Below are 26,717 nucleotides of genomic sequence, written 5' to 3'. Positions count from 1 at the left end.
TCCTGGGCTTTTCTTGGTGGGGAAGTTTTTAAACACAAATTCAGTCTTGTTAATGGATGTAGGACTATCCAGTTACCTATTTCTATTTGAGTGAGCCAAATTTATTGGCCTAAAGTTGTTCATAATATTCTTTTATTTTTTTCATATCTGCAGATATTCTTTGGTAGTATTCCTGGTACTATAATTTGTGTGTTCTCTCTTTTCTTCACTAACCTTTTTAGAGGCTTATAAAATTTATTTACCTTCTCAAAGAACCAGGTTTTGCTTTGTTTTCTCTGTTGCTGTGTTTTTTCTTTCTTCTGACACTGTTTCCTGTCTTCTGTTTGCTTGGGTTTCATTTGCTCTTTCGTTTCCTAAGGTGGAAAGTTGTTGTCTTGATTTGAAGATTTTCTTTTTTTCCCCTGCAGACATTGATTACTATAAAGTTCTGCTGAGTACTACTTTATTGGCATACCATACATTTTGATGTGTGTGTTTTTCATTCCAAATACTTCCTAATTTTCCTTTTGACTTTTTTTTTTTGGGGGGGGGGTCCTGTGAGTTATTTAAAAGTGTATTAGTTTCTAAATACTTGAGCGATTTCCAGAGCTCTTTATGTTACTGATTTCTAGTTTAATTTCATCATGCTTAGAAGGCATACTTCACACAACTTGTGCCCTCTTAAATTTCCTGAAGGGCAGGTGTTTGGCACACTGATTATGTTGCCACTCAGGTCGTCTGCCTGCCATATTGGAGAGCCTGGGTTTGAATCCTGGTGTCAAGCCCAGTTCCAGCTGCCTGTTACCCTGGGAACAGCAGTTGATGGCTGAAGCAGTTGGGTCCCTGCCGTCTCCGTGAGAGAACCTGGATGGACTTCCCAGCTCCTGGGTTCAGCCTGGCCCTGCCCCAATCTTATGGACATTTGGGGAGTGAAAAAATGGATGAAGGGGCATTTCTGTCTTCATCTCTGCTTTCAAATAAATTTTAGAAGTTTGAGACTCATTCTGGGCTCAGACTAAGGGTCAATCTTGATAATATCTGTGTGCAGTATTTTTTTTTTTAAAAAAAATAACAATTATTTGAAAGGCAGAGTTGCAGAGAGATCTTCCACCTGCTGGTTCACTCCCCAAATAGCCACAATGACAAGGGCGGGACAGGGTCAAAGTCAGGAGCTTCATCTGGATCCCAAGGACTTGGGCCATTTTTCTTTGCTTTTCCCACACACATTAGCAAGGAGCTAGAACAGAAGTGGGACAGCTGGGACTTGAACTGGTTGCCCATATGGGATACTGGTGTTGCAGTTGGCAGCTTTACCTGCTGTGCCATAGCACTGGCCCCTCTGTGTACAATTTGAAACAATGTTATTTTGCTGTTGTGGGGGGGGGGGGGCTTGTTTGTAAAAGTTAGATCCCATCAGTTGAGAGTGGTGGTCACATGTTCCTGTCCTCAAATATTTTTTGTCTACTTAATCTTTCAGCTGTTGAGAGAGATATTAGAATCTGTTGACTGTATTTGTGGATTTATTTCTCCTCAAAGTTCTGATAGTTAAGAGTGTGGTCTCTTGAGAAATTTACCTCTAGCATTTTGAAATGACCTTGTTTTAAAATTTATTTTCATTTAAAGAGTTAAGAGATAGATTTTTTTTTTAAAGATGTATTTATTTATTTGAAAGTCAGAGTTACATAGAGAGAGGTCTTCCATTCGCTGGTTCACTCCCCAAATGGCCGTAGTGGCTGCAATGGCCAGAGCTACGCCAAGCTGAAGCCAGGAGCCAGGAGCTTCCTCTGGGTCTCTCACACAGGTGCAGAGGCCCAAGGACTTGGGCCATCTTCCACTGCTTTCCCAGGCCATAGCAGAGGGCTGGATTGGAAGTGGAGCAGCTGGGACTTGAACAGATGCCCATATGGGATACCGGCGCTGCAGGTGGTGGCTTTGCCCACTATGCCACGGCGCCGGCTCTGAGATAGATCTTTGATCTGCTAGTTCACTCCCTATATGCCTAGAACAGCCAGACCTGGGCCAGGCCAAATCCCAGAGCTAGGAACACCATCTGAGTCTCCGACATGGGTGGCAGGGACCCAACTACTTGAGCCATTACCGCTGCCTCCCTGGGTGTGCCTCAGCAGGAAGGTGGATCAGACGTGGAGGAGCTGGGATTCAAAATAGCCTACAGGCTGGTGTAGGCTGTCAGTGTCCCAGGTGACGACTTAACCACATGTCACACCTGCCCCAAAAGTTACTTTCTCACTCTAAGGATTGCACTGTAAATCTTTTAAAACTTATTTGAAAGGCAGAGTGAAAGAGAGAGAGGGAGAGATAGAGAATGCTAAAGGTCATCCATCTGCTGGTTCACTCCCCAGATAGTCTCACTGGCTGGGGCTGGGCCCAGGTGCTTATTAGGCCATCTTCTGCTGCCTTCCCAGCCCCATTAGCAGGGAGGAAGTGAAGGAGCTGGGACTTGAGCTGATGCGGGATGCTGGCATTGCAAGGGGTGGCTTAACCCACTGTGCCACAGTGCCAGCCCCTATACTATAATTCTTAACACAGTTTACATAAGTTTTTCCTGACTACATTGGGTAAAATATAGCAACTTTGTTTTCGTGTAGCTCCATTTTCCTTTGCACTAGTATTGGGGTTTTTTTGTTTGTTTGTTTTAAACATTTTTATTTATTTCAGATATAGAGTTACAAAGAGAGGGCTAGAAAGATTTATTTTATTTATTTGAGAGGCAGTTTCAGACAGAGGTCTTCCATCTGCTCATTCACTCCCCAAATGGTTGTAACGGCTGAAGCTGGGCTGATCTGGAGCCAGGAGCCAGGAGCTGCTTCTGGGTCTCCCATGAAGATGCAGGGGCCCAAGGACTTGGGCCATCTTCTACTGCTTTCCCAGGCCATAGCAGAGAGCTGGATCAGAAGTGGAGCAGCCAGGACACAAAACAGTGCCCATATGAGATGCCAGTGCTACAAGCAGAGGCTTAGCCTACTATGCCACAGTGCTGGCCCCTCTATTATTGTTATGCCATTTACATTTATTTGATTATAACCCCAAGAATGTGTTTTTATAATTACTTTAGAATGGTGTTTTATATAGCTTTTAAAAATTAAAAGAGAATGGGGCCAGTGCTGTGGCATAGCAGGTAAAGCCACTGCTTGTACTGCCAGCATCCCATATGGGTGCCAGTTCGAGTCCTGGCTGCTCCACTTCTGATCCAGCTCTCTGCTGTGGTCTGGGAAAGCAGTAGATTATGGCCCAAGTGCTTGGGCCCCTGCACCCTCATGGGAGACCTGGAAGAAGCTCCTGGCTCCTGGCTTCAGATCCGCGCAGCTGTTGGCAGCCATCTGGGGAGCGAACCAGTGGATGGAAGAGCGCTGCCTCTCTGCCTCTCCTTCTCTCTCTGTATAACTCTGACTTTCAAAATAAATAAATCTTTATAAAAAAATTAAAATTAGAAGAAGAATTGAGAGCAGCTTTAGGCAAGGAGGGCCTCAGGCTCCACTGTTTACCTGAAGTCTTAGCCGCTTTTCCTGAGTCGTGCTTATTAATGTGCTGACCTTTGGTTGGTTTTAGTGCCCCCAATGGTTGTTTGTGGCAATATTGTCTAGCCTATTTATGTCTTTATTTATGTGACAAAGAAATAAGTGAGCTCTCCTCTGCTGGTTCACTCCCCAAATGCCTGCAACAACTGAGGCTGGGCCAGGCCCAAGCTGGGAGCAGGGAACTCCATCCATGTTTTCCACATGGGTGGCAGGGACCCAGTTACTTGAGCCATCATTATGGCTACCCCGCATTAACAGGATGCTGGAATTGGCAGCAGGAGCCAAGAATTGAACCCAGGTATTCTGATGTGGGATGTGGGCATCCTAGGCAGCATCTTAACTACCAAGCGGAAAACCTGCCCCTCCCTGCCCTCTGACTATGCAGAAACAAAGGTGCCTTTGTCCCTCCAGAATTGTGTGGCCTGGGGCATTGGAGTCACTAGACTAAGAACTAGTGGACGATAAAAATAGCTCAGCCCTTCACAGCTTCCTTTGTATTAAAAGACTGAAGACAAAGGGAGAAAAGGAAGTTCTCCTGGTTAATTGTATGAAATGCTTGGTGCAGGGCTTGCCACCGCCTTACCTAGGCATGAGACTGGCACCTTTGTCAGCCACGCTCCCTGTGGCTGCTGACACCTGTGGTTCCAGCCTGCAGGCTGGGTGGCTTCTGCACCTGACCTAGAGATTGCCCCAGAGGCTCAGGCTCTCCTGATCCTTCTTGGTCTCTGTGTCCCCCTAGCACCTGGTCCCTCTCCCCGTGGGTGGCTGAGGTTGAGGAGGTTGATTCCTGTTGATAGCCCCCCCCCCCCAAAAGAGTTCAGTGTCTTTTAGGAGAAACATGGCAGAAAGCCACGCCTGCCCCATCCTTCCTCCCCTGTTTCCCCCTCCCATCTTCCTTGCGCCTCCCTTCATGGTCAGCGTCAGGGCTGGGGCAGGCTGGAATGAGAGCCATTAGGGAGAGCTGGGAGTTGTGCCAGTAGAGAGAACGCATTAGGAGTTCCTGATGGTCACAGCAAAGCTGAGTTGGTTTGTTTCCTCTTCTATAACTGGAGCCTTAGGTCACAGCAATGACTTGCCAGAGCCATGAAAGAAAAAAGGTGCAGGCAGCAGATAAGGGTTTTGACCTGAATCAGATCTAGGTTGAAAGTCTCCGTCTTTGCATTTTCCATTGTCACTGGGCATGGGAAGTCTGTTTTCAGAAAGGTCTTATTGTGTCCAAGTATCACTGTGCTCAGGGGTTAAGAATACTTGACAAAGGGGCAAAAGAATGGCCCATTTTGTAGTCCCACCCAGGCCTTGCATGGACAGCGCGTGCTCCCAAGTTCTCCGCAGTGAAGCCAGGGAGATGGTGTCTTGTCATTCTCTGGCCTGCTCACAAGATCTCCATGCAGGAGTTCTGGCGCTCAGGCAAGAGCTGTGCGGTCCACCCGGGGTCGAAGGGCACGTGCTGCAGGCTCTTCTCTCCCAGGCCTGTGTTCCTCACCACTCACAGCTGGGTTAGACGATGGCTTCTTGGTCACAAGCAGTGAGAGAACCGTTTCCTGTTTTCAGGGAATTCCTAGCAATGCCAAACACAGCAGCTGGGAAACAAACTTCCCGGAATCACTGTGCAGTCCCTGCATTCCGTTTAAACATGATTTTGACAGCCACCATTTAAATGTCTATTTCCAGAAATGTCAGGCCAGTATATTTTTAAAAATTAATTGCTCAGTACCATTAGCATAAATTTGTTTCATCAGCTTTTTGTAGGGGGTAGATGATGTTACGGTTGCAGAGGGGACGGCGGTTGCAGGAGAGAATCACATGGGTTCTTTTCCTTGGCTTAGTATAGAAATAAAAAGCCGGGCAACAGTTTGCAAAGAGGCAGAAACTTTTATTTGACAGAAAAGAAACTTATTTGATTGGCAAGCGAGAGGAGAGCAGGCGGGGTGCCCTAGTGGGACTGGCTTTGAGGAAGTGTCCCGGGTTTTTAAGGCATTACTGTTTTTTTCGCTGGGTCAGTCTGTAGGGGTGCCCATTGGATGGGGGTTTCACATTCTGTGTGTTGATTGGCTCATGGAGATGGGTTGAGGGTCTCCTGGAGATGGCCCCCTCCTGTGCTAGCTCTGGGTAAGATTGCAGCCACCCAGGAGGTGCGATTTAAAGCCTCAAGGTCACACATGCAGCACAAGAAGCTATTAGTGGGGCAGATGCTGACCGGTCTGGAGACAGGCTTTCCAGCCACAGCTAGCAACCTGCTTACGAAGGACATGCTGCCTATGGCCCACAGACCCACCCAGCCCCACTGGACGGCCTCAGATCCAACGACTCTGTCAAGGTATTTTTTTTCCCCTTGTCTGACACACACTAGATTTTCCTTACCCCAGTGAAGGAGTAAGAGAATGACTGACAGCGCCCGTTCCTAGTGCCGGTTTCCACTTTCTTCACTGTGAGCACCTTTCAGAGCAACCCCCAGGGCCTGCTGCCTGGTGGGGGCGTGGTCTGTGCGCAGAGGTGGCGGTGGCCCAGATGTACCTGTGTGGCAGACCAGCAGAGGGTCTCTGCGCTACAGCTGCCTGTCTGCCCATCTGCACACAGTTCTGTCCCTTTCCGCTGCCTTCTGTCTCCGTTTTATTCCCTCTGCTAACAGAGAAAACCTTCGTGGGGGCGGGGCCTTGATGGCCATTGTCCTTGCTTAGCTTCAAAATCATTGTCTCAGGATGCATTTCCATAGATAAGTCCCAAGAGTGTTGAATCAGCACCCCAAAGTCCGCTCTCACAAGGTGAGGCAGTGGGATCTGAGGTGGCCCCCATTTCCCAGGTGAGGCTGCTGTGCCTTGGGACCATGCTGTTGGGGCTCCGTGCTCCGGGCCCCAGGCCCCTCCTGCACTGTCCTGCCTCCCTGGCTGTGTCCTGGGCCCTGCAGTAAGTTTCCATAAGTAGGTATTTCTATTGTGAGTAATGCTGAGAAATGGAAGGGAAATCAGATAAGTAACATTTGCAAGATCTGCTTAATTATTTTGCTAAAAGTAGCATCATTAAATTGTCTGGGTCAGACCATCTTCATATGTCATCCCCAGTAGAGCACACAGCCCTCTGCTTCCTCACATCACGCGAAATCGTTTTATTCTTGTGCCTTGCAGTCTCTGGATGGGATGCCAGCGTAGCGAGACCTCTGCGGAAGAGTCCAGGTTTGGCGGGTTGATTTCATTATCCATGTGATAGCTCTGGATTCTCAACAAACGAGTTTAGCCTGAGGTCATTACGGCCTTTGAGGGTGAGGGTGACCTCTGCATTTGTGGAACCAGGTTATTTGTAAAGCCGCCCCCCTGCTGCCTCATGGTAAATCCCTGTGAGAAGGAACTAAGCCCTAGACACTAGGGAAAGAAAAACCACTTTCCTTGCCCAATGGATTCTTTAGATGCAGGAGAAAGGAGGCTGGTCTGGGTGTCTGCAGACACCACCCAAAACGCAGTAGCTTAAAAATGATGACATCTCTGTAGCTCATGAATCTGCAACTTACGTAGGGCTGGGCAGGGCCTGGGGGCCATCCTCGTCTCTGCTCCTCTCAGCCCCCTTCAAGGCAGCTTGGAGCTGGTTGACCAGGGTCGATGATGGCTCCCTGGGCCTGCAGTGAGAACACCTACAGACAGCCTGTCTCAGACGTGGCCTAGGCTTTCTCAGAGCAGGGTGGCCATGTTTCCAGGGTGGGTGTGCTGCAGCCAAGATGACAGTTAGGCTGCCCACCTCCCACACTGGCTCTGCTCCTGATTTCAGCTTCCTGCTAGTCAGACCCTGGGAGACAGCAGGTGATAGATCAAGTAGTTGGGTCCCCACCACCCACCTGGGAGATCTAGATCACATTCCCAGCTCCTGGCTTTGGCCCACCCAGTCCTGGCTGTTGTAGGCATTTGGGAAGTGGACCAGCCAATGGGAGCTCTATCTGTCTCCTAACTAATAACAACATAAATAAAAGTAGACATATAACTGGCACATATAATAAACTACATGTATTTAGAGATCACAGTGATAACTCAGGACATACGCACCCCTGTGAAACTCAGGACCGCTTCTGAGGGCCACCAGATCATCACCACCCCCGTATGCTGCCCTCATCCACAGGCAACCATCTGTCAGCTGTCGTTGCGATTGTTCATACTTTCTATAATCTCATACACGTGGAGTCATGGGTGTACGAGGGTGGAGTTCTGGTTCCTTTCTCTTAGCATAATTATTTTGAGTGATCATGTCGTGCGTATCACTCATTGATTTTTTTTCCTGAATATCAGTCCATTGTGTGAAATCACCACGATCTGTTTAGTCATTCAGCTGTGGGCAGACACTGGGTTTTTCCAGTTACTGCTTCCTGTAAGTAAAGCTCCCGTAAAGGTTGACGAGCGAGTGTCATCACCAGGGAGAGGTCCCAGCGGCATCTTAGTGACTTTGAGCTGCCGTGGCAGAGTGGCTTATAAATGACAGGAATGTGCTTCTCACAGTCAGGTTGTTGTGAGGGCCATCTGCCAGGTGTACCCACCCGTGGCAGAGGAAGAGCTGTGGAGGTCCCCTCTTACGGGCGTTGATCCTGTTCATGCCCTGATTACTTCCAGAGGTCCCAGGCACTCACATGGCCATGCAGAGGGTGAGGGTTTCACCATAAGAATTTTGGCCCACAGGAGCATCCCATCTGTTGAAATGGACATCTGAGAAGTGGGATGGCTCGATCATGTGGCAGGTGTAGGTGTGACATTTTAAGAAGCTACTGGGGCCAGTGCTATGGTGTAGTGGGTAAAGCCGCACCTGCAGTGCCAGCACCCCATATTGGCGCCAGTTGGAGTCCTGGCTGCTCCACTTCCGATCCAGCTCTCTACTATGGCCTGGGAAAGCAGTAGAGGATGGTCCAAGTCCTTGGGCCCCTGCACCTGTGTGGGAGACATGAGGAGGCTCCTGGTTCCTGGCTTTGGATCAGCACAGCTCTGGCTGTTGCCAGAAGACCTCTCTCTCTCTCTCTCTCTCTCTCTCTCTCTCTCTCTCTCCCCCCCCCCTTCTCTCTCTGTATAACTCTTTCAAATAAATAAAAATCTTTATAAAAAGAAAAAAAGAAGAAGCTGCTGCTGACCAGTCTTCTAAGTGGCTATACCATCTGCCTCCCCACCCACGGTGTGTGGGCACTCAGTTCCTTCACTTCCTTGCCGAGACTGCATGCCCGCCCTCTGGCTATTCACAAGGTAGTAGTGGTTCCTCTTCATGGTTTCAGTTCTGTACTTGCCTGATAGGTCCTGCTGCTGCGCATCATCTGTGTTTGGTTGCCCTGTGTGTCTTTGGGCAAAGTGTCTATTCAGCTCTTTTGCCCATTTTCTTTTTATTGTGTTCTTTTTTCCCCCCTCCTGGATTGAACTCCTTTATGAAATACATGCAAATGTTTCTTTCCAGTCTGTGACTTATCTTTTCTCACAGAGTCTTCATCAGCATCCCATTTATAAACGTATTTTTTCTTTTATGGTACAGTGCATGCTTTTGGTGTTTATATATTAAAGAAATGTAGGGGTGCGTGTAGGTGCAGCAGTTAAGTCACTGCTTGCAATGCCTGCATCCCATGTCAGAGTTCCTGGGTTTGAGTCCCAGCTCCACTTCCAATCTAGCTTCCTGTTGATGCACACCCTGGGAGGCAGCAGGTGATACCCAAGTACTAGGGTTCATGCCAGCCTTGTGGGAGACCTGGATTGAGTTCTAGGTTCCTGGCTTTGGGCTGGCCCAACTCTGGCTGTTGCAGGCATTTGGGGAGTGAACCAGCAAGTGAGATCTGTCTGTCTGTCTCTGTCTTCCAGATCAATGAAGTGAAATAAAAAGGAGATGTTTGACTAAGTTAAGATGGCAAAGCGTTTTCTCGTATTTTTCTTCTGTAAGTTTTAGACACTTAGGTCTATGAAATGTAAAGTGTTTTTCCATGTAATGGAGTTCATTTCTATGTGTGGTGTGAAGTATGGATGAAAGGGACCTTTGTGGCCTGTGGACCCCTACTTAGGTTTCAGAGAGGTGACAGAGTAAGGATTTAAGAACAGCTTGAAGATAGTATGGTTGCAGTAAGGCCTGCAAGGTGCACGTAGCAGCAGAGAGGGACCAACGGGGCAGGAAGAAGGTGTGTCTTCTCTAGAGTAAGGTCCTGTTTATCAGGGACGGCCGTGGCTGCTCCAGGAAGGAAAACAGATTAGGAAGTGTTTTGTGGGGCTGCAGATGCATGGGTCTCTGCAGCCCTGGGGCTAAACGTGCTGCACCTTTCATCTCAGCTCTTTTGAGAGGAAATTAGATGCCAAGAAAATACAGTCTGTGGGTCTTGTTGGGCTTGGTCTTAAACCTTACATTGCCAGGAGGGCAAGAGCCACCCTAGGCCTTGTGCCAATGACAGAGCAAGGCCTTGGCCCTCCAGGCCCCCGTGAGGGGACATTCTTGGCCGTGGGTCTCCAGGATGCCTCTCAACCTGTGAAGGCTTTCCTCTTCTTTGTTCTATATCAGTTATGAAACATATTTATAATGCTTACTGTGTACATCCAAAGGAGTCTATATACAGTGAGGAACAGAGTGCAGGCTAGAACGTGACCTTTTTCCCGAGGGGACTTTCCAGATCACTTCTGAAACATGGCATATCCAGGTCTTCTAAAATTATGCTTTCCCTGGGCTTCATTTAACCTTGCTCTGACTCAGGTTTGTAGTTATAAGCGCTCATTTGCTGCATTTCAGAGAAACCCAGGTTTGTGTGGCATCTCTCCTTCCACCCCCGTGTTCCTCCTGTGACCCTCACCCCTCTGCCTTGCTGCCTCCCTGTGTGTTTGGTGCCAAGAAGAAAGCAAGGAGAGCTGAGGACAACACTTATGTAAAATAAAACCAGAAACACTATGGGATCAGGAGTAAGGTACCACACGCAGGGCCCTGGGGACAGCTCCCTTGGTCACGTTGTCCCAGTGGTGGTATCGTCTTCTGTGTGGTCCAAAGTGAATGTGCTGTGGCTTCCCCTACTCATTTATTGCTCTACAGGAAAGGCAGGTAAATAAACCATCAAGCTTGGGCTCCAAGGGAGGTACGAGAGGCGGCACCACACGTGTGTTCCTTTTATAGATGTCTTGCCATTTCCCTCTGCCAAAATGGTACCTGGTAGGTGTAGAAACCGATGCACGGGCAGATCTGAAAGATCACTTCAGTTCCTGCCGTAAGCCATGCAGTAAGTTCATCGTAAGGTGAGCACGCTGTATCAAGCATCTCTCCTGAGACCGTTTCCTTCCCAAGTTCCTGCCAGACCACAGGGCATTTCTCATCCATGCTGCCTGTGCTTGGATGGCCTGGGTGGTGCTGTGTGAGACTCAGTGCATCACCTGTGACCTCAGGAAGACCCCCTTCCTTTCTCCGTGCACCCATCAGAGGTCCTGGGTGTGAGGCGGGCAGGTGGGCTACCTCTGAGCCAGGCCCCAGAGAACGTGACGCCTCCAGAGTGTGCCTGGGGTTTCACTGTCTGTGCGGTGCCCTGGATCTGTGTGCCCTCTGTTGAATTAGTAGTGTGCTGTGTGCATAAAGTGTGTTTCACAAATATTAGTATTTGGATGAATCCAAATACATCTGTGCTGTCTGTCATGGTTGATGAAGTGTCTAGCACCTCTCATTTCCTTCCTTCCTTCCTTCCTTCCTTCCTTCCTTCCTTCCTTCCTTCCTTCCATTCATACATTCATACATTCATACATTCATACATTCATACATTCATACATTCATACATTCATACATTCATACATTCATACATTCATTTATTTGAAAGAGTTACAGAGAGTGGTAGAGACACACAGAGAGGCCTTCCATCCTCTGGTTCACTCCCTGAATGGCTGCAACGTCCAGAGCTGAGCCAGTCTGAAGCTTGGAGGCAGGAGATTCTTCCGGGTCTCCCATATGGGGGCCCAAGGGCTTGGGCCATCCTCTGCTGCTTTCCCAGGTGCATTAGCTGGGAGCTAATGGAGCTAGTGGAGCAGCCAGGACTAGAACCGCTGCCCATATGGGATGGTGGCCCTGCAGGCTGGGGCTTTAATCCTCTGTGCCACAGAGCCGGCCCAGCAGCTCCCATTTTCAGACATGAAGTTGTTTGATTTTCTTCAAACTCAGTCTCTATACGGAGGCTCTCGGATTCTTTGGACATGGTTTCTGGGTCCTTTTCTACCTGTCTTCCTAGTATTCTTACAGAACATTGTTCAGCAGACCTTTGGTGAGGGCAGGTTTTCTGTGCAGCGTTGGGTCGGGACTCAGCCCCGCCTTGAGCCTGAGGGAGAAGCAGAGTGCTTGGGTGACGCACTGTGGAGACCCCAGGACACACGTTTGTGTGGCTACTCACAGGGCCCTCATCTTCATCCCTGACCGAGGGCAGCGTCTCCTTCAGGGGCACCGACCAGAGAAGGAGGGGTTCAGGAGCCGACACCGCTGCCGTCTTCTGGTACCCAGGGGGTGCAGTCTTGTTAGTTAGAAGGTGGAATAGACAGGCTCCCAGGGAGAAGCACAGGGGAGGCAGGAGAAGAGGGTAGGACGGGCGTGGCTCAGCCAGAGGAGCCGTCCCACCGCCTTGCAGTAGTCTCGGCACAGCACCCTGCACGTTGTGCATCTCGCAGAGGAGAAGCGTTAGTAAAACTGTGCCCTTAGCCGGCGCCGCGGCTCACTAGGCTAATCCTCCGCCTAGCGGCGCCGGCACACCGGGTTCTAGTCCCGGTTGGGGTGCCGGATTCTGTCCCGGTTGCCCCTCTTCCAGGCCAGCTCTCTGCTGTGGCCAGGGAGTGCAGTGGAGGATGGCCCAAGTGCTTGGGCCCTGCACCCCATGGGAGACCAGGAAAAGCACCTGGCTCCTGGCTCCTTCCATCGGATCAGCACGGTGCACCGGCCGCAGCGCGCCGGCCGCGGCGGCCATTGGAGGATGAACCAACGGCAAAGGAAGACCTTTCTCTCTGTCTCTCTCTCTCACTGTCCACTCTGCCTGTCAAAAAAAAAAAAAAAAAATTTAAAAAAAAAAAAAAAAAAAAAAAACTGTGCCCTTAGTCCTGGAGCCAGGTGGCACCCGCATCATAGCCCAGGTCCAGAGGCCTGTGTGCCTCGCCCACACCACCTGCCTCTCGGGGCTAGTCTGCAGAGCGGCGCCTTCCCGCCCCACACAGGGAATTCCCTAAGACTTGACGTGGGGCTGTCAGAATGTGCCCCTGACTGGAGAATTCTCGCGTTAGCTTTCGTCAGAGCAGGGCTTCCGTGGCAGACAGCCCTCAGATATGGGTCCATCTCCTTAGGAGCCCGAACACAGCAGCGGTGACCTTGGTCCTGGGGGTTAGGAGGAGGGCGTGCCTTGTGCCCCCTTGTCCTCCCTTCCTCACGCCCGGGTGAATGTTGCTTCGGGACTGCTGTGAGTGTCCTCGTTAGAATCGGCTTGTAGGGAGAAATAACCCCCGCCAGAGCTGAGCCAAACCTGAGGAACGCGTTCCTAGGCTGCCGCGCACCAAGCTCGCCGGTCAGTTGCGCCCCAGCCCGCGCGCTCACTGGCCGCCTGTCTCTCCCTGGCTCAGAAGGCAGCTGCTGTGGGCCTGGTGGGCTCCTCCCTGAAACGTCTCCCTTTGGAGGGCTTGTGGGACTTCAGGTGACACCTATTTATTCTGCACTGTTCCCTCAAAATCGATTCATTTGCCTTTAGAAAAAAAAAAGTCTCAGCACATGAAGCCCAGACCAAACTCTACAGCTGAGACTACATCCCTGAGATACAGCGTCAGGAGAGTTGACGCTGCAGCCTAGGGGGTGCTGCCACTGCGCATACCGGGCAGGGTCACCGTCGCTCAGTGAGACCCTGTCTCAGAATGAGGCCCGCTCCCCTTCCCCGGGCTGGGGCGGCAGCCGAGGCCTTTCGAGTGATGGGAGCTGCTCTGTGTTTCCCTGTGCTAACGGAAGCCACCTGATACCTGCTTCCTACCCTTAGTGCTTGCTTGCTTGTTTTTGAGAAAATTTGAAAAGACTTTTTATTTTATTTTTTTTAAACAGAACCCTAATAAATTCCTGCAGACCCCGCTTGTGGGCCATCTGAGTGTACCTGGGACAGTGTGTCAGGACACGCCCTGGGATCTGCGTGCTGTGTGGAGTTACTGAGCATAAACTGCTTCAGAGACCTGCCAGAGCACTCCCATCCACCGCTTCTCCCCCCTGAATGAGCAGGAACTCAGTCCAGATCTCCCACGTGGGTGGCAGGAACCCTGGAACTTGAGCCACCTGCTGCCTGCCAGGGTCTGCATCGGCCAGAGGTGGGAATCAAGCCCTGGCTCTTTGACGTGGGCTGTGTGCATCCTAACTGCTGGGCCACACACTCGTCCTTCCAAACTTTTTTTTTTAATTGAGGTAAAATGTATAAAGACATTTATGATTTAGCCGTGTTTAAGTGGTGTGAAGCACTGTGCATTGATCACTACCTCCTGCTGCCAGAACTTTGCATCACCCTGCTCACTGTAATCCACTTCCTGTCTCTGGGAACTTCATATGGATGGACCTGGACACCCTGTGGCCTTTCGTGTCTCAGCATGAGGTTTCAGGGTACGTCCATGTTAGCAGGGGTCAGTGCTTCATTCCTTCTGTTTATTCTTTTAAAGATTTGTTTGTTTGTTTTAAAGGCAGAGTTAGAGAGGAGGAGAGACAGAGAGATCTTCCATCCGCTGGTTCACTCCCCAGATGGCTGGGCTGGGCCAAGGCCAGGAGCCCAGAGCATCTTCCGGTCTCTCACATGGGTGCAGGGGCCCATGCACTTGGGCCATCTTCCGCTGCTTTCCCAGAGGAGCTGGATCAGAAGTGGAGCAGCTGGGTCTTAAACTGGTGCAGGCGGGGGCTTAACCTGCTGCGCCACAGCACCGGCCCCGCGTCATCCTTTCTTATGGCTGAAACACCACCCGCTATGTGGTAGCCCACACATTGTTCGCTGGTTCCCCCCTGGTGGGCATGGGGGTTGCCTCTGCTCTTGGCTGTTAAGGTAACGTTGCCATGCACATTCCTGTAGAGGCCTCTGTGAGACGTCCACCTTCACGCACAGGGGACGGACTGCTGGGCCCCACGGTCACTCTGCTTCATTCTCAGAGGAGCTGCTAGACTTTTGCTCTGTGGCTGCCTCACTTGATGACCCCACCCACAGCATGCCAGGCCCCTCACTTCTCTGTGTCCTAACACTTAACATTTGTTCCTTCTGGGGGCCAGCGCCACATGTGCCTTGCCACATCCCATGTGGGCACTGATTCGAGTCCCGGCTGCTCCACTTCCATTCCAGCTCTCTGCTATGGCCTGGGTATAGCAGTGGAGGGTGATCCAAGTCCTTAGGCCCCTGCACCTGCAAGGGAGACGCAGAAGAAGCTCCTGGCTCTTGGCTTCAGTCAGCCTAGCTTCAGCCATTGCGGCCATTTGGGGAATGATCCAGTGGACAGAAGACCTTTGTTTTTCTCTCTGCCTCTGCCTCTCTGTAGCTCTACCTTTCAAATAAATAAATCTTAAAAACAAACAAACAAAAAAGATTGATGAAGGAATATTTAAAAAAAATTCCTTCGGTTTTTTTAAAAAAACAAATGAGCCATCCTAGTGGGTGTGAAGTACTACCTCATTATGGTTTTGAATTGCATTTTCCTAATTACTAATGGTGTTGAGCCATTCTTTTCTTCTTTTTTAAAAAAATGTTTATTTAGCTTCATTTCATTTGAAAGAGAGACAAACAGAGATCTTCCATCCACTGGTTTATTTCCCAAGTGTCCATGATAGCCAGAGCTGGGCCAGGCCAAAGCTGGGGACCAAGAACTCAGTCTGGATCTCCCACATGCCTGGAAGGGACCCCTTCCAAGCAGCCACGTAACTGCTGTGCCACGCGCCTGCCCGTGCGCCGTCCTTGTCCTGTGTGTGTAGGTCATCTGCACGTCTGCCTGAGAGAAACGTCCGTATGGGTCCTTTGGCCGTTTTTGCTCGTGGGCAGTTGTGTTGTCTGGTGAGTTGTACATTTGTAATGGAGATTTTCGTGTATACATGGAAGTGGCAAGAACAGTCGCACAACACTCGTGCACACACCGCCGGCTGAAGGACGTCAGCACGGGTACTCTCACTCACCCCACACCCACCCGCAGGATCCCGACACGAACCTCAGCCTTTCAGTGTCTTCAGACTTCCCAAGAATCACAGTTAGGACTGGTTGGCTTGAATTAAGTTGCAAATGGGACTCCCCTATTGCATTCCCCCATCAGCCCACAAATTCCCTTCCCTTGTCTTTTCTTCACTTTCCTTTTGAAGGAACCACAGATCATGTTTCTTGCAGGGCGCCCACATTTGAGGTTCCGCTCTTGGTGCCCCCATGGTGTTGCCGCTGGCAGATGGAGCTGTACGGTACTGTGACCCCTGTTCACAGTCCGGGCAGAAGAGCCTCTTGCGGCGCTGTGCTGTCCACGGCAGTCTTTCTCTGTTGCAGTTCTGCCCTCCCCACGGCCCCCAGGCTTCCAGGGCAGGAGAGTTCCCTGGGTGCTTGGTTCCCAGCACCCAGGGTCCCACATGGCTCTAGGCTGGGCCAGGAGCCTCCTCAGAACTCACGCAGTTCTCTCTGAGGCCCTAAAGGTCACTGCTCCTCCCTCTTATCTGCGCACGCGGGTCACCTGGGGCCCTTCAAGGACATGATGGCCAGACCTGCTCCAGACCAGGGACCAACGCCCCCGGGGATATACCCGAACAGGCAGGTGGCCTGGCGCACGGTGAGGGTTGCGTGTCCTTGCTGGAGCGCCTCCCAGAAGCAGGGCCCCGGCTTCAGGGGCTGCCTCAGCTCTGGCCGCCTGCCCTGGCTTCCTCCTCCGCTTCACAAGTTGGTTACCAGCACCTGGACTTCAGGATGGAGCCTGTCCTCCCCACCTGGAGCAGGGCACTGCAGTCCCCAGGCCACACGCTCAGGTCTGCAGTCAGAGTGGCCTGGCTGCCCACACCGCAGGCCGTCCCAGCGCCCAGCAGGCTGTGTGCGCCTCTCCAGGAGCTCCGGGCCTGCGGTGTTTATAGGTATTTGTCGCCTTCAGGTTTGCCTCTGCGCTTGGCCGCTGTCCTCGCGGGGCCCATGCCATGTGAGCCCTGAGGAAATGGGGCCTGCGCGTGTCGCCAGAGGTGACTCACACGCTTGGCTCCTTGCCCTGCTCCCATAGACGTGGTGTTTCCTTAAATAGATCAGATCAGAACTTAATAGCTGTTTAAGGAGTGTGTGGTGTTTGGAGGTGTACTTTATGGTCCTTGAGTAAACTTCAGAGAAATTAAGACATTTGATGACATACTTACAGTTTTCTTTATGGAGATCATTTCTTGGCTTTCCTATTGCGCCCCTCGACTCTGAGTGCATGCAACAGAACCCCAGCACAGGGCGCATCTGAGGGTCCCCCCAGACAGGCGGGCGGGTACCCGGTGAAGCTGGAGGAGCTGGTGGGGACCGGGACCTGCTTGGCCTCAGTCCCTGGAGGGCGAGGGTGCCAGAGGCGATTTTACGGCCACGTCGGAGTCTTTATGAGGGCGGAAAGGACCGTGAAACAGAGCACATCTGTCCTCCGTCACATCACCTGGTTGACTGTTCCCAGGCAGAAGGACGCACACCTTTAGGAGAAAACGGGGCTGAGCTCCCCCGTGGAAGCTGCTGGGGCTTCTTTGAACTTTGTTCTGGCCGACTTAGTGCTTGTTGTCCTAGAAGTAGCCCAGCGAAGCCCTAAGTCAACCTGGGCACTAAACAGGGATCCATCAACCGTTTTCTCTCTCCTTCTCTGAGGGGCTGGCACCATGTCCTGTGACAGCAGAGTCCTTGCGGCAGTGTGCGTCCCCTCCCCCCACCCTCAAAAGTGAGCTCTGGCTTGAGTGAGAATTGACTGTGGCACCTGCTGCCTGCCCCAGGCGCCGTCCACATGGGGACCTGGGAGCTGGCCGTGCCTGCAGAGCTGCTTCCTGACCTCAGGGCCAGATCCCTGTGAGATAGATGTCCCTTAGCACCCAACTGCAAACAGCGGCTCCACTTGGGAAAGATGCCGGGCCGCCGTCAGCCTTTCAGCCTGTGCTGCCCTGCCTCCTGGCAGCCTGGCATGGGGCTGCCCTGCTCCATGTAGTTCTTGGAAGCCCCGGGCAGCCCTGAGTCCTGGCCTCGGCGGCACTGCCGTGCCGGCCCCACTTGGCTCTTCCACACGCTGTTGCTTTGCCGCCTGGTCTCCCTCCCCTCACTGGCCTTGCCCTCTGTCCGTTCAAGACTGTCCCTCTCGGTGCTGCCTTTAGTGTGAGAGTTCCCAGGGCCTCTGTCTGCTTCTCACTGCCTGCTGCATTGTTCCTGGGGAGCCCCAGCTGGAGCACTGGGACACTCTGGCCTCTGTTACCTGCCCTGAGCTCTGCCCATGGGCCTGGCTGCCCCCTCCCCAGTGGTGCACGTGCAGAGTCCGTGCTTGCTTAGGCCGCAGACCCGAGGGTGTCGCTCCCTCCCCCTTCCTGTGACAGGGACGCTGCTGCTCTGGGTCCTTCCCTCTGTTTACTTGCCGATCTCAAGAAGCCCCTGCAGGCCTGCGGGAAGCAAATCCTGCCAGGGCAGCCGGTTCTGCCTCGGGGCGTTTGGATCACTTTGAAATGAGATCCTGTGTTTGGAGTGGATACTTGGAGAGTTGGGATTGATTCATCACTTGAGAGACAAACAGCACGCCCACCTGCTTTTCAGATGCCTGCGCCTGCCCAGCCAGGAGCAGCCACTGCAGGCTGCAACGTAACTGAGGCCGGACACCACCCTGAGGGCTGGGAGTTTTGGAAGGGTTTGTCTGGTTCCCATCTAATCCTGAGACAAAGGACCATAGCCCAAGAGGTCATGTGGTTTCATTTCATATTTCTATTTTTATTTATTTATTTTTTCTAAAGATTGATTGATTTGAAAGGCAGAGAGACACAAGAGATTCCATCTGCTAGTTCACTCCCCTGATGGCTGCCGCAGCTGGGCCTGAGCCAGGCCAAAGCCAGGAGCCAGGAACTCCACTCTGGTCTCCCAGATGGCAGGGGCCCAGGCACTCGGGCCGTCTTCTGCTGCCTTCCCAGGCGCAGTAGCAGGGAGTCAGGTCAGCAGCAGAGCCGCCAGAACGCCAGCTGTCGCAGGGAGGATGAACAGAGTCGAAGGTGCCCAGGCGCTCAGTGAGAGAGAGCAGCCCGAGATGTTCCGGGTGATTGTGTGGCTTGGTGCCCTGCATGGGAAGGTGCCCTGAGCCACTCAGCACTGGTCTGCTCTGCAGCGGTCCCTGGAAGTCCTGACGTGTATAAAGCACATCCCCACGTCATCTCCTGTGTCTCCCTTTACGGGAGCCCTGGACCCCATCCCAGGCACAAAAACCAACTTTTTCTCAGTTGCCAAGAAAATCCAGATTGGGCACTCTTCTGACCCACAGTGCAGGGGCCAGCAGCCCTGGGGCAGAATTAAGTGGACCCCAGGCCCAGACCAACCGCAGGATGGCGGGCTCCAGGCAGGGAGTAGTGGGTGAGGCGGCCTCTGGTGGCTGCCTGCAGCCACATGGTGAGGACCCCAGGACCCTCACCCACTGCTGCTGTCCCTGGCAGTCTGGGAGCAGCTGGCAGTGTGCGTGTGGTGGTGCTGTCCCAAGACTTCGGGACGAGAGGCCGTCTGCGGATAGGGATGGGAGAGACCAGTTCTGTTCATCCAGTACGAAGTCGCAGCTCTCTGTGTATTTCTTCTCCGAGATGCTTACTAGTCCTGTTGTTAGATGAATGTGCGGTGACAGCCAGAGGGGAGGGGTTGGGGCGCTTTCCTGTCTTCCTGCCTGGCTTTCCCGAGCCCTGTGTTTGCGCCCCAGCGAGCCCAAGCCTTGCCCTTTGCAGACCCTTGTGTATTCAGTCAGCGCTATTTGTTTCTAGTTAGACTTTCAACCCTGGGCGATAAAGGCAGCACAAATGCAGTGAGATGGGAGAAGGCCTGCTCCCTCCAGCGACAGCCCTGCCGTGTGCACGGAGCATGAGCGGCTGCTGCTTGCTGACCCCTCGGGGCACCCTGGGGCTGGGTGGCCTGCCCCGGTGGCCCCTAGCCAGCCTGCCCCGGTGGCCCCTAGCCAGCCTGCCTGGGTTTGATCTTCAGTGGTCTCGTCGTCAGGTGCCTCGCCTGGACTCAGTTTGCAGCGTGCGGCCGGTTTTGTGAAGGAAGTCACTCTTCCTGGAGGTCCCCGCCAGCGTCGAGGTGCGGGAACGGCGGCCACGCCCCACACGGGGCCAGCTCTGTCCTGAAGAAGGCGAGACTCCCCAGCTGGGCGGCTGGGGCTGGCACTGCAGTGAGGCCAGGCACGTCCGCCTCTCAGGGAGCCGAAAGGGCAGCCAGGCAGGAAGCAGAGGCTGGTTTCCTCCAGAAGTGGCCGTGGCCTCGCCCGGAGCTGGCGGTGTTGTGGAGGCCCTGCCCGCTCCCACCCCGACGCCCGCGCCCTCGGTTCTGAGCCCCCGGAGGGCAGGGCAGGTGGGGACTCGGCCTGACGGTGGTTCTTGTTTTGTTTTCAGTTGAGGACTTTTTCTTCTGCCTTTTGAGTGAGGGGCCCCACGTTTCGTTTTCCACGGGGCGCTGCCGATTACGTCGCTGGTCAGCCGGGCCCATCCCTCACTCGTCCTGCTTGCTTGCTTCCTTCCGGCATCTCCTCCGCACCAGGCGACTGAACTCACGGGTTGAGGCGCCGCCACAGCACCAGGAAATCTCAGCAGACGCCCGCGGGTCCCTGCCAAAGCCTCTCTCAGCCTCCTCTGAAAATGCTCCCGGGAGACAGGGATTAGGGTGCTGGGCTGCCCTGGGGTACCTGGGGCCAGGGTGCCTGTGGAGCACCTTGGACAGGTCCCTTCCCACTGCTCACTTCCTCCCGGATGTGTGGCTGCTTCCTGAGATTCAGAAGACATCAAAGCAGCCAGTGTGTGTGTGCGTGCACGCGTGTGTGTGCTCCGCAGGTCACTGTCCAGCACCGTCATGAGGTCATCAGAACGCTTCGGGGGAGCGTGACCCGGGCTGCTCAGCTTGACCTGCGAGAGGGTTGGGCTGCGCAAGGCCTCCAGGGTGGTGCTGGGGGCAGGTGCAGCAGCGGAGGAGTCAGCCCCAGGCTCCACACTCGCTGCCGTCCAGCACGGGCGCCCTCACAGCGGTGAGGCCAGGAGCCGCCTCGGGAGGGCTGTTGGCACAGACGTCCTCTTCACACCTCTGCCCCACCTGCTCCTTCCTGTCTGTGAGCCCCGGGTCCCCGTCTGCCTTAGGACCTAACTTGGAAGAGGGCTGGATGGCAGGCGCTTTTGGTAACAGCTCTCTACCAGGCTGACTGGGAGTGGGAGTCACTCAGCAGATCCCTCGCCCTGGAGGAGTGAGGCCCACCCATGAGCCAGTGCTTTGCTGTACGTGAGAAAACCCAGGACACGTGCTCTTGGGCGGGGCCTGGAACCCAAGGCGTGAGTGTTCCTTCCCAGTCTGTGCCATGCACTAAAGTGTGTAAATCAGCAAAGCCTAGAACGTGCGTAGTTTGCTCTTTCCGGAGGCACCGCCGCTGAGGCTGAGGGCGCCCGGCCAGCCGAGCTGCAGTGTCGCACGGTGGAGTGTCCTGAATGGCACGCTCCTTTTGTGGGTGCAGATCCATTTTAATGAGGCGCCCCTCCAGACAAAGGGGTGAGAGGAGGAGACAAGGCCTGGGTGGAGGCGCCTGCATTCCATACTGCTGTGCCTGGGTTCGAGTCCTCGCTCTGCCTCTGGTTCCAGCTTCCTGCTAGGAGGCAGCAGGTGATGGCTCAAGTGCTTGGATCCCTGCCACCCGTGAGGGAGACCTGGATGGGGTTTCTGTCTCCCTGCTTAGGCCTGGACAACCATGGCTGTTGTAGGCATGGGGGAGTGAGCCAGTGGACAGGAGGTCCCTTGCTGCCTCTTAAACAAGTATATCAATAAAAAAATAGGTTTTAAAACTCAGGTTTCAGTTATAGATGCTCCCAGTGAGGCCGGAGGAACCTGCTGCTGTGACTTACTGACCCGACGCCCCTGTGCGTGCACCTCGTTGGTGTCCTGTGCGGGCCAGTGGGGAGCCCCACGGGCTCCGTCTGTGAACCCTACCTCCCCCGGGAGCCCCACGGGGCACCAGGCAGCAGCAGGAGTTAGGCCTCAGCCTAGCCTCACCGACTGGGGGCTCTCTGCAGAGGTGTGTGGTTCACATCAAAACTCGGCAGCTGACAGCTGCTGTCTTGAAGGACGCAGGTGCCCCAGTCGGCCTAACTGCGGCTCCAGACGCCTGCCCCGTGGCTGTTTGCTTACTGCAAGTGGCAGCAGTCACCATTAGCAGTGTGTGTGGCGCCAAGGCCTCCACCCGTGCTCGTGCAGCCACCTCACTGTCCCCTGCCTTCCACCGTCAGTGTGATGTCAGCTCAGGGAGGAGAGCAGACAGCGTCCCTGTGTGTGCACGCCCAAGACCCAGGCCGGGAGCTTTAAAACCCATTGTTTATTGCCTGCGCTGTCCAGTCTGCGCTGCCGCCCCAGGCGTCCAGGGGAGAGCCCGAGCCCAGCAGTGTGGAGGCCCCTCGCGTGTGGGGTGGCATGTGAGGTGTGTTACAGGCCCTGACTGACCCGCGGGGGCACGGTCAACAGCTGGGGCTGTGGCGGAGGGCGGTGGCCAGGTCGCTAGAAGTCTCAGGCAGCAGGTGGGTCCCAGCCACGGCCTAGCACACGGTGGTTTGTGCTGAGTTTGCCCCGCGGGGGTGTGGTTTGTGTTTACAAGGCCACGCGGCATCTGTCTGGGCATCTCGAGAGCTCACCTGGTTCCTTCTTTCTCCCACAGAACATCGACATCACCAACTTCAGCAGCAGCTGGAACGACGGGCTGGCCTTCTGCGCACTCCTGCACACCTATCTTCCGGCCCACATACCGTATCAAGAGCTCAACAGCCAGGATAAGGTCAGACAGACACAGGGCAGACGCTCTCCCAGCATCCTCCTCGCAGGGGAGAGGTGGGGGTGGGGTGGAGGCCACCGCACTGGCTCTGTCGCCTGGGAATCAGGCTGTTCATGTCCCTGACCACTCCGTGCCGGGCATTGGCCATGGCAGTGTTGGCCGGTGGGAGCAGCCAGTCCTTCCTGGGTATGACCGCGAGGACCAGGGCTTCATCAAGACATGGCCAAGATGGGTGTTCACGGCGTGAGTGGGGGGGCCTGTCCTGCACTGCAGGTCAGGATCCTGTGCAGCCCCATCCAGGGAGCTCTCGGTCAGGGTCGGGACAGGCCCAGGATCCAGCCCTGAGCCCCTGCCTCCCCAGTAGGAGCCTCCAGCTAGGCCTGCAGATGACACTTGGAGGTGCCCACGGGGGAAGGGGGTTCCCCTCTAGTTGACCGGGAACGTGTCCAGATGGCCAGGGCGATGTTCCTGGGGAACCCTGGTGCGGGGTGGGGAGGCACGGGCAGGCCTGTGGGCGCGTGCTCTGAGTCCGGGGGCCCTGGCTAGGATGTGTTGGCCCAAATGGAGGTGGCAGTCTTTCCCGGGGCAGCTGGCAAGGCCTGGCCGTCTCCCTCCCCGCCTCGTTCTGTGCTGCAGCGACACGGTTTCTCTTGCAGAAAAGGAACTTCACGCTGGCCTTCCAGGCGGCAGAGAGCGTGGGCATCAAATCCACACTGGTGAGTGCCCAGGGGCAGCCCCAGTCCCGCTGGAAGCTGCGGCTGCTCCTGCCCTGTAACTTGGATGCAGGCTGACGAGGGCCTGTCGGGTGGAGCCTGTGTGGGCTTTGGCCCCTGCCCGTGGCGCTTCACGCCGCCCCGGAAGCACCCGAGGACGCTTGAGTGGCTGGGTGGCCCCGGCTACAGGCCCAGCAGAGCCGGCCGCCCGTGTGCACCCAGGCTTGGCCGTAGGAGAGCACCATGGCGGGGCTGGCCAAGGCGCTCGCCAGGGCCGGGGCAGGGCAGCTCCCGGGCTTTGAGGGGAACTGCGCAGGGGTGAGAAGTGAGGTGTGGAGTGCCCACGTGTGCTCGGGACCTTCCTCAGGTCTGCCCAGCCCCTGCCGGGGCACAAGCTGATGTGTGGCTGCCAGGGTTCCCAGCCGCGGCAGCGAGCCCAGCTTGCCCGGAGGAAATGCTGTGTGCAGACCCAGAGCCGGTAGCCCTGCCCCGAGTCAGCAGTCTGTGGGCTAGTTCCCCACTCTTGGATATTTTCCATCACGGGTCAGGTTCACGTATATAACCCGCGGGCTTCTTCCCCGCTGCTGAGAGCCTTTCTCATCAGGAGTCGCAGTGCACGAGTGGGCTTTTCCACCCTGCTCCTGTGTGCTCAGCACCCACCGGGCTGCGACGCACCGGGCCAGGTCCATGGTGTCCCACGTTTGTTTTCCTGTGAGAGCTGCCGCTGGTGTCCTGCAGAACCAGCCCTGGGAGTTCAGACCCCTGCCTGGGTTTCTGGGAGCCCCCAGCACAGGGACACCTCCCGGGCCTGGGCCAAGCAGGGCTCAGGAGTCCCGCGTGAGTGGTTTAGGAAGAGGGGCAGGTGGGGAAGGAGTCCATGGCCCAGATGGAATCTTCCAGCCTTGGAGAGCTGTGGCAGGGAAGTGACCCCGCCTGAGGGCAGAGATGGGGGAACCGTCCTTAAACGAGTACCCTGGCTTAGACTAGAAACGGCTGTGGTGCGGAGCCCGCTGGGACCGGGCAGGCGGGACCTGCAGTTCTAACAGGCCTCTTCTCTCCTATCAGGACATCAATGAAATGGTGCGGACCGAACGGCCAGACTGGCAGAATGTGATGCTGTACGTTACAGCCATCTACAAGTACTTTGAGACCTGAGCACGCCGGGAGGGCTGCCCGGCGCCGGGGGCCCTGCAGTTACCGAGAGACACCAACACTATTAGCTACGCACCCCCGAAGCTTTCAGCGACTCTGGGCTGCCCGGGCTTCTGCGTCGGGGGACCTCGGGCCGCTCTGCACACCGGGGCTCCCTCCACAGAGAGCATGGAACCAGAGCAGTGCTTGGGGCTGTAACGAGGGCTTGTGCGGGGCTCGACTCCGGGAAGGGCTCACATTTTGTGGGAAGCCCACGGGGCGGTGAAAGCTCTAACCACAGTGCCCCCCGACCTCTGCCCTGTGCAGGTTCCCGCGTCGCTGGTGAGAGCCGAGGAGGCGAGCCTGCGTGCGGCAGAGGGCTCTGCTGCCCAGTGCTGGGGGGGCGGGCCTCCGCCCGGCACACGGGCCAGCTGTCCTGGGACGTGTCACTGCAGAGGTGGGACAGCCACCCCTCCGCGGGACAGGGCCGTCCCAGCCCACGCGGCGCGGGTGTCCCTAGCTCGGAGCTGCTGGAGCTGCCGCGGAGCCAGTGCAAGCTGCTGGCTGCTGGCGGCTGGGGGCTGGGGGCGGGGAGCGGGGCCAGGCTCTTGCGGGTGCCCGGCCCTTCCTGCAGCCCAGAACGGGCTTCAGCGCCAGCTCTGGCTTTAGATTTCTGGACAAAGAATTGGTCGTAGGGAGTTCTCCTGGTTAAAATCTTTGTTTTCTTATGAGCAATATTGGGAGAATTAGTTCCTGTCTATTAGTACCAAAGTTAAATTGTTTTCATAAGCATAGAAATAAAACCTGGACATGAGCGCGGTGAGAACGAAGATGAAGTAGGAATTAGCAGGAGAAAAAAGCGCACAGCCTTAGGAATCGCAGCCGCATCTGAGTCACTGTGCCGCCGTCCCCCAGGCGAGAATCCGAGAAAGTGCCTTAACCCCTCGGAAGGCCTCTGCCCCGCTCGGCCGCGGGGAGCAAGGCCCAGAGACCTGTGGAGATGGCTCCGCCGGGACGCCCGTGTCTCGCGTGGGTTTGAGGTCCGCACCCTCTCCGGAGTCCCGCCACAGCCGCCTCAGAGCACCTGACCCCTGGGCTGGGGACCCCGCGCTTCGTGTAGAGCTGGAGAGAACGTGGTTACCAGGAAACAGGCCGCTGTGTGCAGCCTGGAGACGCCATCGCCAGGGGCCCGAAGCGCCCCGGCCTGGCCCTGTCCTCCACGGCCATTCCCTGGCGTTCCCATCGGTGGTGGCCGGGCCCCCATGCCCGCGGGGCGCTGACTGTCGGCAGGAGAAGCGTCGTGGTCGGCAGTACCTCGGCCCTGCGTTTTTCCACATTCCTGCTTCTCAGCTCACCGGCCTCAGGGCCCTGCCAGGCACCTGCGAGTGTGCGTCCAGGCCCCCCTGCGGCCCACAGCCCCGCCTTTATTTATTACTCATGGGGGTGGGGTGGGTGGGCTGCCTCTTGTCCTGTGGGTGAGGAATCCTCCCGGGCCCGCAGTTCAGTCTTGTCCTGGCTGGCCGCAGGAGCCCAGTGCAGGTGGCTCGTGCTGGGCGGGGCCGCTGGAGGGAGGGAGGGAGGCCCCTCCTGGGGACCCTGGGGCGCTGGCGTCGGTGGTGAGGACCCCACCAAGGCTGCCGGGGCTGCGGCACGACGTGGGCGTGGCCACGCGCCTGGAGGCCGTCCTCACTCAGCGCTTGCCCCTCCTTCAAGCACAAGCTTCGCCGCCACGGCCGGACGCGCTCCTCTCGCTCCCCGGCTTCGGCTGCCTGGCGATACTTTCAATTTTGTTCTAGTATATAAATAATCTTGAATGTATTAAACTTGCTGAAACACACCAGGCTCGGGCTGTCCTGCTGTTCCTGAGGCCGGCTGCGGAGAGGCAGCACCCCCCCCCACCACCCCCGTGGGGACCAAGGGCTGAGCAGCTGTGGGGGAGGGGCCCTGACTGGGAGTCAGGTGCGGTGACCGCTTCCCCTGGGCCCTGGGCCTGAGACTCGGGGTGGGGTGGTGGTGGTAGTGCCGTGGCCACCCTGTGCCCGCTGATTCTGAGGCCCCGGAAACCATCAGCGCTGCCCCAGGAGTGGGGCCCCTGTGTAGCCCCCACCAGAACAGCCCGGGGGTTGGGTTATGTTTTTCAGAAAGGTATCTTGGGGAGTAATTAAGAGTGCATAAAATTATAAAGGATCCCCTCCAAAAAAAAAAACCAGGATAATTCCGAGCACAGCCCAGACAACGCTGACTTGTCCCCTTGCACGTGTGCTGCAGGGGGGAGGGGCACCGCCCGCCACACACCAGGCACCCAGCTTGGGGAGCCTGACCTCTGCAGGGCCCGTCTGAAGACTGCCGCCTCAGGGGTATCCTCTGGGGCGCCCCCCACGCCAGCTGTGCCCCCAGGGCCAGGCCCTAGTTGGATCCAGCCCCCCCCCCCC

The 26,717-nt window shown here is 55.2% G+C and overlaps 1 protein-coding gene across 4 annotated transcripts in view; it reads left to right on the top strand.

Annotated features, from left to right (window-relative positions):
- Window positions 1–26,122, top strand: part of SPECC1L (sperm antigen with calponin homology and coiled-coil domains 1 like) — a 135,148-nt gene extending 109,026 nt beyond the window's left edge. For 3 of the 4 annotated variants that reach the window (XM_051837119.2, XM_070065956.1, XM_051837120.2), the window contains 3 exons: window positions 22,328–22,444; window positions 23,098–23,157; window positions 24,220–26,122. In XM_051837119.2, coding sequence (XP_051693079.1) covers window positions 22,328–22,444; window positions 23,098–23,157; window positions 24,220–24,309 — 267 coding nt within the window. In that variant the 3' untranslated portion in view covers window positions 24,310–26,122. Of the gene's footprint in view, window positions 446–22,327; window positions 22,445–23,097; window positions 23,158–24,219 lie in introns of those variants that run through there. The other variant, XM_051837121.2, reaches the window with a different exon arrangement.
- The last annotated feature ends 595 nt before the right edge of the window (window positions 26,123–26,717 follow it).

This window comes from Oryctolagus cuniculus, chromosome 21 (genome assembly GCF_964237555.1).
Source record: "Oryctolagus cuniculus chromosome 21, mOryCun1.1, whole genome shotgun sequence".
In the NCBI taxonomy this organism is placed as follows: domain Eukaryota; kingdom Metazoa; phylum Chordata; class Mammalia; order Lagomorpha; family Leporidae; genus Oryctolagus; species Oryctolagus cuniculus.
The sequence above is the reverse complement of the archived record's forward strand: the minus strand, read 5'-3'. Positions and strand labels throughout refer to the sequence as shown.